General features: G+C 39.6%; 1 protein-coding gene across 1 annotated transcript in view; it reads right to left on the reverse strand.

The window, feature by feature from the left end:
- PIH1D3 (PIH1 domain containing 3) overlaps positions 1-15343 on the reverse strand; it is a 59829-nt gene that overhangs the window by 7134 nt on the left and 37352 nt on the right. The window contains exon 6 of the mRNA XM_006752686.1: positions 3268-3353. Coding sequence (XP_006752749.1) covers positions 3268-3353 — 86 coding nt within the window. The remainder of the gene's footprint in view (positions 1-3267; positions 3354-15343) is intronic.

Raw genomic sequence — 15343 nt, forward strand, 5'->3', positions numbered from 1 at the left:
GAAAAGCTGGATTATCATGTAGCGATATTGAGCACCATTAACTGTTATTGCCTGAGCAGCTGCATTTCAGTCATGGAAAATTTCAACAAAAGAGTGCGTATGTGCCAGCAAAGCTGTGGAGGCCATTTACCCGATATGCTATTCCATACATAACCCTATACTGTATACTTTATGAATCAATTAAAAATTTACAATTTTTAATTATAAACCTGTGTTTTCTATCAAAATTACTTCTTGCGTGAATTTTGGGACACCCTTTATAATGCTAAATATCTGGATATTATTAATAATTACAATGTGATTGATTATCATTTGACAGATATTAGCAGTCAATTCAGTGAAAATGAAATCACTTGTTCTCTGCCTTATGTATATCATAAAAGACCTGTGGTTGTGATGCTGTAACGGTGGAACAACAAAACAACTGGTCACTAGGAGGTGCTGGAGCACTTCTTGGGCCCTCCCCCTACCCCCATCCCCGGACAGTGTCAGTGGAGCATCACAGGGCACTGGCAGCGTCCACAGAGTGTGCGAGGCTTCGTGGGGCAGGGTGCTTGCAGTGTCCACGGAGCATGTGAGGCGTTGCAAGGCGGGGCACCGGCAGCGTCTGTGGAGCATGTAAAGTATCATGGGGTAGGGCGCCAGCAGTGTCCACAGAGAGTGCGAAGCATTGCGGGACAGTGGACATGGCCCTGATGGCAAGCTAGGCGCAGTGGTCAGCAAAGTCATTAGTCAACAGAGCCAAATATCAACAGTACAACGATTGAAATTTCTTTTGAGAGCCAAATTTTTTAAACTTAAACTATATAGGTAGGTACATTGTTATTAACTTAATTAGGGTACTCCTAAGGCTTAGGAAGAGCCATACTCAAGGGGCCAAAGAGCCGTATTTGGCTCACGAGCCGCAGTTTGCCGACCACAGTTAGGGGATCCTACAGATGCATGATTTAATCATGCACTGGGCCTCTAGTAGATATATGAACAATTCTGAATGTCCTCTCATATCTTTCTTGAAGCAAGTAAACATAGTTTTACAGGGTGTCAAACTCAGAAACTAAAGAAAGTAGATGTGAATATAAATAAATTATAAAACAAGACACATTTTCCACTAATACAAATTTAGATAATAGCATGGCTCCAAAGAAAACTTTAGTGTTTAAGAAAAGAAATAAAAACCTTAATTCTATCTTTTGTCTTCTACCTTAATGATTTTTTTCCTTATGAGACAGTACCTCTCTGCACTGATCATCTATAATAATAAAAGTGTAATATGCTAATTAGACTAAATGTCCTTCCGGATGTCCTTCTGGATGACCTTCCAGATGAAGTTGTGGCAGGTGGGGGCCAAGACAAAGGTGGCTGCTGTGGTGGCAGGGGCTGAGGCAGTTGCAGCGGTGATGAGGGCCAAGCCCCTTGCACAAACTTCGTGCATTGGGCCTCTAGTTTATTACATAAATACAGCATGATCCAAATGACCTAATGCAGCCCATATTCTATGTGAAAAAGTATCTCTATATGAGTCTTTCATTTAGTGGTCTCTGATAGATATCTGGAATGACAGCATAGCCAGAGAAGCTGCCTAAAGATTGATGGAGACAGTAAGAACTGCTAGGGGAATGGAAATTAAATTAATGGCGTGCAGATGTGTGTGTGCTTTTAACAAGCATGCAAATATCATGGAAGATTGTCTATTTAACTAACTTTCCTTGGAAAGGTTGGGTGCCAGAATGAATGTGTGCATAATACGCAATGAAAAAATTACTATTCTCCCTGAAGTAATGGTGGGGATAGTGAATGTAATTTTTATAACATGAGATGACCATGAGGATACATGTTTGAAATTACTATATAAGTAATGAGAAAATATTTGCTATGTATTCATCTCTAGATCATTTTGTGTTAAATGCATCTACATTTGCCATAGAAAAAAAGGTTAAGTTATGTATGTACATTGTGTTGTTTATACATATAAGTCCTTTGTATGAGGGATCTACTTTATATATTTTTGAAGCTCTAAGATCAGCAAAGGAGAATTATAAGTACTGATAATGGAAGAGAATATGCAGAAGCTGACTGTTCCTCATTCACAATTTGAAATGCTGATGAGTCGTAGTGAAAGAACCACTGCAATCAACCAAAGTGTGCTCACATCCAGATGAAAAGTGAACAAAGCAGTGAGATATTTAGACATTTTATCTAGCACACACCAAGTTCCATTGACTCCTTCTTTATAGAGCTAGTTTTGAGAAATAGGACTGATTCATACGGGTATCAGAATAAACATTTTATATCATTTTTACTGTTTGTACTAAGTTTTGGGAACATGATTTGAACATGTGTAATACTAAGACTATTTTTGAAAATATCAGGGGGGGGGCAAGAGGAGGAAAATGGGGGATATCTGTAAACAATCAACAATAACAAATATATTTAAAAGAACAAAAAACAACAAAAAGAAAATATCAAAGTATTTAATTGAATCATCCCATTATCACCTGTATTATTTTTAAATGTATTCACACAGTTTGAGGATCTAGTGATAAATTAGTTGTTGGAATTTTTTTTTTAATTAATTGATGATAAGAAATTGTGTTGCCTTGGCCAGGAAGCTCTCAGTTGGTTGGAGTGTCATCTGGTATGCCAAAAGGTTGTGGGTTCAATTCCCTGTCAGGGCATACACCCAGGTTGCAGGTTTAATTCCCTGGTCAGGGTGTGCATTGGAGGGTACCAATCAATGTTTCTCTCTCTCTCTCTCTCTCTCTCTCTCTCTCTCTCTCTCTCTCTCTCTCTCAACATATCCTTTGGTAAGAATTTTTTAAAAATTTTTTAATTGATTTTAAATGAGTATAATAAAATTTAATTTTAGAGCCCCCATCATATCCAAAAAGTTTAAAGATTTTGCTTCTCTTATGCTATAACTGTACAAAAATTACCACATAACACATGCAAGATTTACAACTTAAGACATTTTCATCTCTAGCTATTTTTCCTAACAGATTGTATCTGAATGTCAAAGACTGTTTTGGTGATATCAACCTACCCCAAATGTACAAATGCATGGTAGAAAAAAAATCTAGGTATTTCCAAATATAGTTATGTCTACATTATGTAGATTAAAGATCTGAATGCTAGCTTTCAGATCTAGCTAGCCTTCTAACTTTTTTTCAGACTTTAGGAATGATGCAAAATTGCTATGTACATTTAAAAATATTGACTGAGGATTCATTCATATTATAATAAATTATTATAGTTCTAAGTTTTACTTACTTATCAGGAGTACGAAGGTCAAGGATCATTTCCTGGACATTAATTTTAATTTCAGAAGGGTTTGTATTTGGCAGTTTAATTTTAACCTGAAAGGAAAAATGAGAAAAAAAATACTGTAGTCTTGAAGATTAGTTAATTTGAAGAGTATAAGAAAATATAGAGAAATAAGAACTAATATTTATTAAGTGCCAACTATATGCCAGGTTATGCCATTTCCACATAAAAATCTTGAAAAACAGTGTTTATTACTCTTATTTTACAGATGGAGAACTGAAATAAAGTGAAGTTTAGTGAGGGGCCCAAGGGCAAGGTTTTGTAATTTGATTAAGTTATATCTGACTCCAAACCTATATAGAAACACTTTGGTTACTTGCCTGTAACCTTCATTGTCTGAAGTTGCATTGCAGTGCACTTGCTAAAGTTAGAGACTTTCAACTGCTTTTATATCAGTGGGCCCTTTGTATTAAAAAATGGTTATTTCTTGTGTTAGGTATAGGTTAATGATGCCATCTGGTAGTCTCCTGGTATAAACTTCCATACCACATTTCCTAGAGAAGTGTAGGAGTCCAGAGAAGTTGTTAGCAGAACAAAAGAGAAATAATACTATGTCCCCTACCCATCAAATGAGAATATTTATTAGTTTGGTAAAATTTCATTTAAAAATATCTCATCTCATTTATCACATGACCCAGCAATTCCACTCCTGAATATATATCCAAGAGCACTAAAAGCAGGTGCTCACACAAAAACATGTACATAACATTTTTGTTCATAGAAGCAGTATTTGCAATATCCAAAAGACGAAAACCAACCAAATAAATGTCAACCGATGAATGGAAAACCCAATGTGGTATATACATAGAATGGAATATTATTCAGTCATAAAAAGGAATGAAGTACTGCTGTAGTCAGTAGTCAGTTTGGCTCAGTGGTTAGAGTGTTGGCTTGTGGACTGAAGGGTCCTGGGTTTGATTCCAATCAAAGGCACATGCCTGGGTTGCGGGCTCAACCCCCAATGGGGGGGGTGCAGGAGGCAGCCAATCAATGATTCTCGCTCATCATTGATGTTTCTATCTCTCTCTCCCTCTCACTTCCTCTCTGAAATCAATAAAAATATATTTTAAAAAAGGAATTAAGTACTATTACATGGATGAACATTAAGACTATTAAGCTAAGTGAAAGAATTCAGGCACAAAAAGCCACTTATTATGGGAATTTTTATGTGAAATATCCAGATTATCCATAGAGACTGAAACTAGACGAGTGTTTGTGGGAGCCTGGAAAGGGAGAAAAGATAAGTGACTTCTAAATGAGTATTGATTACCTTTGTGTTGATGAAAATGTTCTCAAATTATATATTGGTGATGGTTGCACAATATTGCTAATGTACTAAATGTCACTAATGGCAAATTTTAAATTTTGTGTATTTTAGCACAATAAAAGTCTCATCTTTCTAACTTATTCTCATTTGATAGAAGTTGATTATCTATCATCTATCTATCTATCTATCTATCTATCATCTATTTGAGATGACATGGGATATGGTTTCCAAAGACAAAGAAAAAACAACCTAAGTTTTAAGTAAATTATGAAGTCTTATCTAAAATGAGCTAAAATACTTGAAATATTGGACATCTGGTGATTTCAGAGCTGGAATGGAAAGGATAAAAGCCATAGGTTTTACATATAGCTTTCCAATTATACCAGAACCATTTATTGAAGAGTTGTCTTGACTCCATTGTATGCTATTGCCTCCTTTGTCAAATATTAATTAAGCATAATGGCTTGGGTAGAATTCTGGGTTCTCTGTTCTGTTCTATTGATCTATATGCCTGTTCTTATGCCAGTACCAGGCTGTTTTGAGTATAGTGGCCTTGTAGTATAGCTTGATATCTGGCCTTGTGATCCCTCCAACTTTGTTCTTCTTTCTCAAGATTGCTGCAGCTATTTGGGGTCTTTTTGGGTTCCATATCATTTTGGACAGTTTGTTCTAGATCTGTGAAGTATGCCGTTGGTATTTTAATAGGGATTGCATAGAATCTTTATATTGCTTTGGGCAGTATGGAAATTTTAATTATGTGGGTTCTACCAATTCATGAACATGGCATATTTTTCCACTTGTTTATGTCCTCTTCTATAAACAAAGGGAGAAAAGAGAAGTGACTTAAATGAGTACAGATTACCTTTGGGTTGATGATTACCTTTTTCAATGTTCTAAAGCTTTCTGAGTAGAGGCCTTTTACCTCCTTGGTTAAGTTAATTCCTAAGTATCTTAATTTTTGTTGCAATGGTAAATGGACTTATTTTTTAGTTTCTCTTTCTGAAAGTTCATTATTGGTGAATAAAAATGCCATCGATTTCTAGGTGTTAATTTTGTATCCCGTTACACTGCCAAAATCCTTTATTAAATCTAGGGGGTTTTTTTGTTGGAGTCTTTAGGATTTTCTAGGTACAATATCTTGTCATCTGCGAATACTGATAGTTTTACAACCTCCTTTCAAATTTGAATGCCTTTTATTAATTTTTCTTCTAATCTGATTGCTGTTGCTAGGATGTCCAGTACTAAGTCGCATAAAAGTGGTGAAAGTGGACAACCCTGTCTTGTTCCAGTTTTTAGGGAAAATGGTTTCAGTTTTTGCCCATTAAGTATGATGTTGACTGTAGGTTTGTTATATATGGCCTTTATTATGTTGAAGTAGGATCCCTATTCCCATTTTGTTGAGAGTTTTTATAAAAAATGGGTTTTGGATTTCACCAACTTATACTGTACACAAGAATAAACTCAAAATGGATAAAAGATTTAAATGTAAGTCATGAAAACATAAAAAACCTTGAAGAAAACATAAGCAGCAAAGTATCAGATATCTCATGTAGCAAATTTTTCACTGATATAATGCCTAACACAAGAGAAACAAAGAAAGTAATAACCAAATGGAACTACGTCAAAATAAAAAGCTTCTGCGCAGAAATCAGCATCAAAATGAAAAGGGAATACACTATATGGGAGAACATATTTGCCAATCTGATACATCTGATAAGGGGTTAATATCCAAAATATATAATGTACTCATACAAATCTACAAAAGGAAAACAAACAACCCGATCAAACATTGGGCAGATGACCTAAATAGACACTTCTCCAAAGCGACATACAGATGGCCAAGAGACATATGGAAAAATGCTCAACATCACTAATCATCAGAGAAATGCAAATTAAAATGACAATGAAGTACCACCTCACACCTGTCAGAATGGCTGCTATCAATCAATCAACAAACAACAAGTGCTGGCGAGGATATGGAGGAAAAGGGACCCCAGTACACTATTGGTGGGGTAGCCTCAGGTCCCCTGGCTCTGGCACCAGGGCAGGGAGCATGGCTCTGGTCCCCCAGCCTGGCCTCAGGTCCTCCAGACCTGGCTCTGAGGCGGGGAGCAGCAGCCTCAGGGCCCCAGCCCCCATGCGAGGGTGCGAAGGTGCAAAGGCATGATGACCATTTGCATATTAGCTCTTTATTATATAGGATAGCTAAGATCTGGAAATAGCCCAAGTGCCCAAATTGAAAAAAAAAAAAAAAAAAGCTGTGGTACATTTACACCGTGGAATACTATGTAGCTATAAAAAAAGGGGATCTCTTAACCCTTGATAAGCATGGAGGGACGTGGAGAGTATTATGCTAAATGAAATAAATTAGCCAGAGAAAGACAAGTATCACACGATATCACTTATATGTGGAATCTAATGAACAAAATAAATTGACAAACAAAATAGATTCAGAGACATGGAAGCATGCAACAGGATCCTCAGATGGAAGCTGAGGAGGAGGTGGGACAGGGAGGAGGGCATGCAGGGAAGAGATCAATTGAAGAACTTGCATGCATATATGCATAACTCATGGACACAGACAATGAAAAGGGACCCCAGTACACTATTGGTGGGAATACAGACTGGTACAGCCACTGTGGAAACCAGTGTGGATTTTCCTCAAAAAATTAAAAATATAAATGCCATCTGATGCAGTTATCCCACTTCTAGCAATCTATCCTAAGAAGCCTGGAACATCAATCAGGAAGAACATATGTACCCCTGTGTACATAGCAGCCCAATTTATAATAGCTAAGATCTGGAAACAGCCCAAGTGCCCATCAATAGATGATTTGATAAAAAAAAAAAAAAAAGCTGTGGTACATTTACACCGTGGAATACTATGTAGCTATAAAAAAAGGGGATCTCTTACCCTTGATACAGCATGGAGGGACGTGGAGAGTATTATGCTAAGTGAAATAAGGCAGTCAGAGAAAGTCAAGAACAAAATAAATTGACAAACAAAATAGATTCAGAGACATGGAAGCATGCATCAGGATCCTCAGATGGAAGCTGAGGAGGAGGTGGGACAGGGAGGAGGGCATGCAGGGAAGAGATCAATTGAAGAACTTGCATGCATATATGCATAACTCATGGACACAGACAATAATGGGGTGAAGGCCTGGAGAGCAGAAGGGAGTGGGGCTGGGGGGGAGGGGTCAATGGGAAAAAAAGAGGACATCTATAATACTTTAAACAATAAAGATAAATTTTTAAAAGCCATAGGTTTTGAGGGTAATACATATAAATAAATAATGGGAAAAATGAAATTCCTTGTAACAATCTTAAAGTAGGCTATAGTACTTTTGCAATATAAAGTATGTGAACTGTCCTGGTCTGTTTGGCTCAGTAGATAGAGCATTGGCCTCCAGACCAAAGGGTCCTGGGTTCAATTCTAGTCAAGGGCACATATCTTGGTTGCAGGCTCCTCCCCAGCCAGGGCCCTGGTCAGGGAGTGTGCAGGAGGCAACCAGTTGATGTGTGTTTCTCTCACATCAATTTATGTCTTTGTCTTTCCCTCTCTCTTCTACTCTTTCTTTAAAAATCAATGGAAAAATATATTCAGGTGAGGATTAAATAAAAAAGGAGTATGTGGACCAATAAATGCCTGTGAGTTACAGCTTTATTAAACTTATACATTAAAAAAAACATTTGTAAATAGAGCTCTAGAGGTCTTACTTTCTAAATATATCCTATCCTGCCCTTCATGGGAGATCCACTAGCCCTACCCTCCTGACTCCCTGTGGCCCGGCCTGCTGAGATTGCGCTCCTGGCAGAATCTTGGTCAGACCGAGTTGTCTGGCTCTAGGACAGGAACCATTTTTCTTTCATAACAGGAATGGTGCAGAACTCCACCCACCCCCCGCCGCCCCCTTCACATAGCCAAATCTTGATCTTTTTGTTCCAGATAAACTGTTGGCCTCACCCCAATGACTCCCTGAGACCCCGCACCACCAGAAAGGTCTGTGGGCACCCAACAGCTAGACTTGGTGCATACAGGGGCATTTGCTGAGTGACCTCAGACCCAGCACTGACACCAAGTTTGAACCAATATGAGTCTGGTGAATCCCACTCAACCTTATCTGGTGACTCACTGAGAACCTTCCTCATGCAACTTGTATACTGCCAGAAACTTTCAGTGACTGATTCTATCAGGCAGCTGGCAGGCAAAGGAAGCTGGAGGCATATCTTGAAGTGCTTTGGGACTTTTTCTGACCTGCGGCTGGGCTGGCTGCTGGTAAATTTCAGCCTTTGTGTGCAGACTGGTCCTTCTTGCACACACCCAGGCCCAGCAGAGGTAGCCACAACCTGTGGATTGCTTTGTAGCTCCAAACAAGTTGCCCAGGGCCAGTCACAGGCAAAGTCTGACACTGGCCTGGACCAGAGTCCCTCCCAAGGGGCTCCAAATCAACACAAACAGTGGCTAGCTTCAGATTTCAGAGCAGGTTCCATTTAGCTTTACAAGTGGCATATCCAATGGGAGATATTGGCAGGCATCAGACCCTGTTGAAGTAAATTCTGTTTCCTATAGTCAGCACCCATACAGCAGCTCATAAACTGTGGTCATGGTCCATCCTCATAGTCAACCAACCTGAGATTCCACCCCACACATGAATGAACCAATAGTAATCAAGACTCAATTACATTAGCAGGGCCCACATAACAAATACAAGGGACACTCCTGGAGCACTGAGATCAGGTGATCAAAAAAACTGTGGCACTGGGTCCCACAGGACACCTACTACATAAGGCCACTGTACCATGACTGGGAGTCACAGCTGATCTATCTAACACATAGAAACAAATACAAAGAAGCAGCCAAAATGGTGAGAAAAGAATCTTCGTCAGACTGAATTGTCTGGCTCTAGGATAGGAGCCAATGAAAGAACAGGAGAAAAATGCAGAAAAAGAGCTGAATGAAATGGAGGCAAGCAATTTACCAGATATAGAGTTTAAAAAATGATTATAAGGATACTCAGGTATTTAGTGAGACCTTCAACAAAAAGATAGATAAAAAGGACATAGGGCCTTGACTGATTTGGCTCAGTGGATAGAGCGTTGGCGAAGCGGGGAGTAGCGGGGGTGAAGCGGGGAGTAGCGGGAGTGAAGCGGGGAGTAGCGGGAGTGAAGAGTGGAGTAGTGGGTTACAGGCACTCAATTAACCCTGTGGACATATTGCTCTCGTCGGTAAAGAGGCAGGTGTCACTAACTCCGGACTAGAGCCTTTCCTTTGTCTGGGGACGCCTCAAAGATGTCTTCGCCAGCAGCCATGCCCTAACTCTCCTGTCCCGGGGAGTCCTCGAGCCCGGAGTTCAGGCCAGGACTGCGACAGTTGCGGGCACATCCCCAGGAGGAGGTGTGCAGGAGGCAGCTGATCGATGTTTCTCTCTCATCAATGTTTCTAACTCTCTATCTATCTCCCTTCCTCTCTGTAAAAAATCAATAAAATATATTTTTAAAAAAGGACATAGGAACCACACAAAAGAAACAGCCACAAATGAAGAAAATAGTATTTGAAATAAAGAATACACTGGAAGGAATAAACAATAGGTTGGATGAAGCAGAGAAATGAATCACCAATTTGGATAAGAAGGTAGTAGAAAACACCCAATGAGAGCAGAAAAATGAAAAACAAATTAAAAAATAAGGATAGTTTAAGGGACCTTTGGGAACACATAAAGCATAACAACATCCACATCAGACTGAAACCAGAAGGAGAACAAAGAGAGCAAGGTACTGATAACCTGTTTGAAGAAATCATGACTGAAAATTTCCCTAACCTGGTGAAAGAAAAAACAAACACACAAGTCTGGGAATGTCAGAGTCCCAAAAAGATGAACTCAAATAGCCCCACACCAAGACACATCATAATTAAAATGACAAAGGTTAAAGACAAAGAGAGAATATTAAAAGCAGCAATAGAAACACAGTTACCTACAAGAGAGCTCTCATAAGATTGTCAGTTTATTTTTCAACAGATACAGTTCAGGCCAGAAGGGATTGGCATTAAATATTCAAAATGATGACAATGAAGAAGTACAACCAAGACTATTTTATCCAGCAAAGCTATCATTTAAAATCGAAGGAGAAATGAAAAGCTTCCTAGATAGGAAAAAGTTAAATGGGTTTGTTACCACCAAACCAGTATTACCAGAAATGTTTAGGGTCTTCTTGAAGAGAAAGAGGAAGAAAGAAGAAGGTAATAACAAATATGTATAAATAATCAATTTACATGTAAATGGTTTAAATGTTCCAATCAAAAGGCACGTAGTGTAGTCGAATGGATAAGGAAACGAGACTGATATATATATGCTGTCTACAAGAAAGTCAGCTCAGAATGAAAGATACAAACAGACTAAAAGTAAGGGATGAAAAAAGATACTTTATTCCAATGGAAATTTTAAAAATTTTCCAAAGAGATAGAGACAAACTCATAGAGAGCAGTCTGACAGTTGTCAGGGTGGGGAGGTTGTTGAGGGCTGATGAAGGGAGTTGAAGAGCTTGAGCAAAGAAGAAGAAAAAGCTATAGTAAGAGACAAAGAAGGACACTACATAATGATAAAAGAAGGAATCCAATTAAGAGGTTATTAACTGTTGTAAACAATTATGTATCCAACATAGGAACAAATCTTGACAGATCTAAAGGAAGAGATCATCAGTAATACAGTCATAGTAGGAAATTTTAACACCCAACTGACATCAATGGATAGAACTTCCAGATAAGAAAATCAAGAAATAAACAGTGACCTTAAACGACACACTAGGTCAGATGGATTTTATTGGTAACACTAGAGGCTCAGTGCACAAAATTTGTGTATGGGAGGCGGTCCCCTCAGCCCAGCCTTCACCCTTTCCAATCCGGGACCCCTCGGGGGAAATTTGACTGCTGGTTTAGGCCTGATCCCTCTCACAATCTAGTACTGCTGGCTCCTAACTGCTCACCTGCTTGCCTGCCTGATAGCCCCTAACTGCCCCCCCCCCCGCTGGCCTGGTCACCCCTAACTGCCTTTGCCTGCCTGCCTGATCGCCCCTAACTGCCCCCATGCCAGCCTGGTCACCCCTAACTGCCTCTCCACCAACCTGGTCACCCCTTACTGCCCGCCCCCCTGCAGGTCTGGTCGCCCGACGCAGCCTGCTGTTCAGTTGTTTGGTCCTCCCTCACTAACCCCCCTGCCGGTCTGGTTGTTACTGTGATGGTGTCCTGGACAATTTGCATATTCCTCAAAGCAGAAGAATATACATTATTTTCAAGTGCATATGGAACATTTTCTAGGATAGACCATATGTTAGGATACAAAACAAGTATTGATAAATGTAAGAAGATTGAAATATTGTCAAGCATCTTCTTTGACTATAATGGTTATGAAATTAGAAATCAATCAGAAGGAAAAAACTGAAATACACACAAAGACATGAAAACTAAATAACATTACAAAAAAAAAGAATGGAATAATAGCCTCTGGGAGAACCAAGATGGCAGTGTAGCTAAACACCTGTACTTGCCACCTCCCACAACCACATCAAAATTGCAACTAAAATACAGTACTATCATTCAGAACCACCTGAAATCTGGCTGAATGGAAGTCCTACAACTACAGAAGTAAAGAAGAAAGCACATTTAGACTGCTAGGAGGGGTGGAGGCACAGAATGGGCTGGTCCACGTGTGCTGTTTGTTGTTGTTGCTGTTGTTGTTTTGTTTGTTTGTTTGTTTGTTTGAACAGGAGGGAAATTGGCTCTGCAGAAGCTGCCCATGAAGATCGAGGGGTCCCAGCCCCACACCAGACCCCAAGCCCAGGATTCCAGAGCTGGGAAGGAAAGTCCCCATAACTTCAGCCTGTAAAAACCAGCAGGAAGTGTGGCTAAGTGACACGGAGGCAACTGGAGACCCAGGTGTTCCTTTTAAAGGGCCAGTGCACAAAATTTACTCAGATTCTATCCCTCTGAGGAACCCAGACACATAAGGGGAAGAACTGTATTGTCTGGCTTCAGGGCAGGAACTCAGGGGCAGAGTTCTCCCAGATGGGGTGCTTGCAGGGGTCATTGTTCCTGTACTGGAACCTTCCTTGTAATCAACCATATTTGAGTCTCCATCAGTCTGGCTCACACTGTTTGCTCCAGCCTGGTGATTCCCTGAGACCCCACCCTATCCATTTTTCAGCCCTACCCAAGCTGTTTGTATCAGTTTTTCCATGTGAATGGCCTGTCCTAGCTCAGGCTTCAGACTTTCCTAATATCTCTCAAACAAGCTACAGCTGGTGTCAGCATGCCCCAAACCTATCAATAAAAGACTCAAGACCCAGCACTAGCACCAGCCTGCCTTGTTTCATAGCTGGGCCTCACCTGGGCACTTCTAAGCCTAATACAAATAGCAGCCATCAGCAGATCTCTCTGTAGCTCCTGCTGGGTGGCCACAGGCAGTGGCTGACTTTGAACCTCTTTGGAGGTCCCAGAGCCAGTGCATCCAGTGGACAGTTTCAGACCATACCAGATTACAACTCTACACATCCACAAGGGACACACTCAACAGGCAAACTCAGTGAGCACTAAAGCCCCACTGAAGCAAGTCCTGTGCCATAGGGGTATTTCCTGAACAGCAGCTCTCCAACTATAGTTGCAGCTGGTACTCACAGCCAATTGACCTAGAGGTAAATTCCTCCCAGTGATGCCAACAGGAATCAAGGTTTGATTACAAGACTGTGTACACAGCCCACACGGGGGCACACCTAGAATGCCCCCCTCAGGTGACTGGAGAGGCTGAGCCACTGAGCCCTATGGATACTTACTACCCAAGGCCACTCTACCAATTCCAGGAGACATAGGAGCTCTATCTAATACATAGTTACAAACACAGGGAAGCAGCCAAAATATGGAGACAAAGAAATATGTCAGAATTGAAAAAAATGGAAGCAAGAAAATTATGGGATACAGAGTTCAAAACCATGGTTATAAGGTTACTCAAGGATCTTTATGAGAGTTTCAAGGGACTTAGTGAGACTTTCAAGAATCTTCTTGAGAATGTCAAAGACATGAAAATGGACCAGTCAAAAATTAAGCATACACTAACGGAAATGAATAATTTACAGGGATTCAACAGTAGAGTAGAGGATTCTGAGAAGCAAATTTGGAATGCAAAGAAGCAAAAAACACCTAATCAGAAGAGCAAAAGAGAAAAAGGAATCCAGAAATATGAAGATAATGTAAGGAGCCTCTTGGACAACTTCAAGCATACCAACATTCGAATTATGGGGGAAGGAGGAGAGAGAGAGCAAGATATTGAAAATCTACTAGTATTTGAACAAATAATGGCAGAAAACTTCCCCTACCTGTTGAAAGAAATAGACTTACAAGACCAGGAAACACAGAGAGTCCCAAACAAGAAGACCCCCCCCCAAAAAAAAAAGAGGAACCCAAAGAGGCCCACACCAAGATACATCATAATTAGAATGCCAAAAATTAAAGACAAAAAGAGAATATTAAAAGCAACAAGAGAAAAGCAGTCAGTTACCTACAAGAGAGCATCTATATGACTGTCAGCTGATTTATCAACAGAAACTTTGCAGGCCAGAAAGGAGTCACAAGAAATGTTCAAAGTGATGAATAGCAAGGACCTACAGCCAAAATTATTCTACCCAGCAAAGTTCGCATTTAAAATTGAAGGTCAGATAGACAGCTTCACAGACAAGAAAAAGCTGAAGGAGTTCATCACCACCCAAACAATATTACATGAAATTTTGAAGGGTATTCTTTAAGAAGAGGAAGAAGAAGAAGAAGAAAAAAGATAAAACAATATGAACAATAAAATGGCAGTGAATACATATCTATCAATAATTTAATCTAAAAATCAAAATAAACAATATAATGAACAAAATAATTTGGTGAATAAAATAGAATCATAGGCATGGAAACATAGAACAGACTTACGAATCTCAGAGGGAAGGGGATGAGCGGGTAGGAAGAGATTAACCAAAGAATTTACATTTATATGTGCATTAGCTATGGACAGAGAAAATATGGTGGTGAAGGCCTGGGGTAGGGTGGGAACTGGGTGGAGGGGAGCTATATGGGTAAAAAGGGGGGACATCTGTAATACTCTCAACAGTAAAGATTAAAAAATAAAATAAAAAAGAATGAATGGGTTAATAATGAGGTTAAGGAAGAAGTCAAATGATACCTTGAAACAAATAAAATGAGAACACAACAACCCAAAATCTATGGTGCATAGTGAAAGTAGTCATGAGAGGGAAATACATAGCATTACAGGTCAACCTCAAGAAACAAGAAAAATCTCCTTGGGCTGCGGTTGCTCCTTGGGTGGTCACAGAAGTGGCTGCTCCTCAGTTGGCAGTGATATGAAGCCGTATTACAAAGCCACTGTTCTCAAAACTGCCTGGTACTGGCACAAGAACAGACATATAGATCAATGGAATAGAATAGAGAGCCCAGAAATTGATCCAAACCACTATGCTCAATTAATATTCGACAAAGGAGGCATGAACATACAATGGAGTCAAAAGACAGTCTCTTCAATAAATGGCTGTTCGGAAAATTGGACAGATACATGCGAAAAAACGGAACTAGACCACCAACTTACAGCATACACAAAAATAAACTCAAAATGAATAAAAGACTTAAACATAAGATAGGAAACCATAAAAATAATAGAGGAATCCAAAGACAGCAAAAACCTTTTGTAATAAAAAATCAGCACAAGA

The sequence above is a fragment of the Myotis davidii genome, unplaced genomic scaffold, assembly GCF_000327345.1.
Source record: "Myotis davidii unplaced genomic scaffold, ASM32734v1 scaffold270, whole genome shotgun sequence".
NCBI classification, from domain to species: Eukaryota; Metazoa; Chordata; class Mammalia; order Chiroptera; family Vespertilionidae; genus Myotis; species Myotis davidii.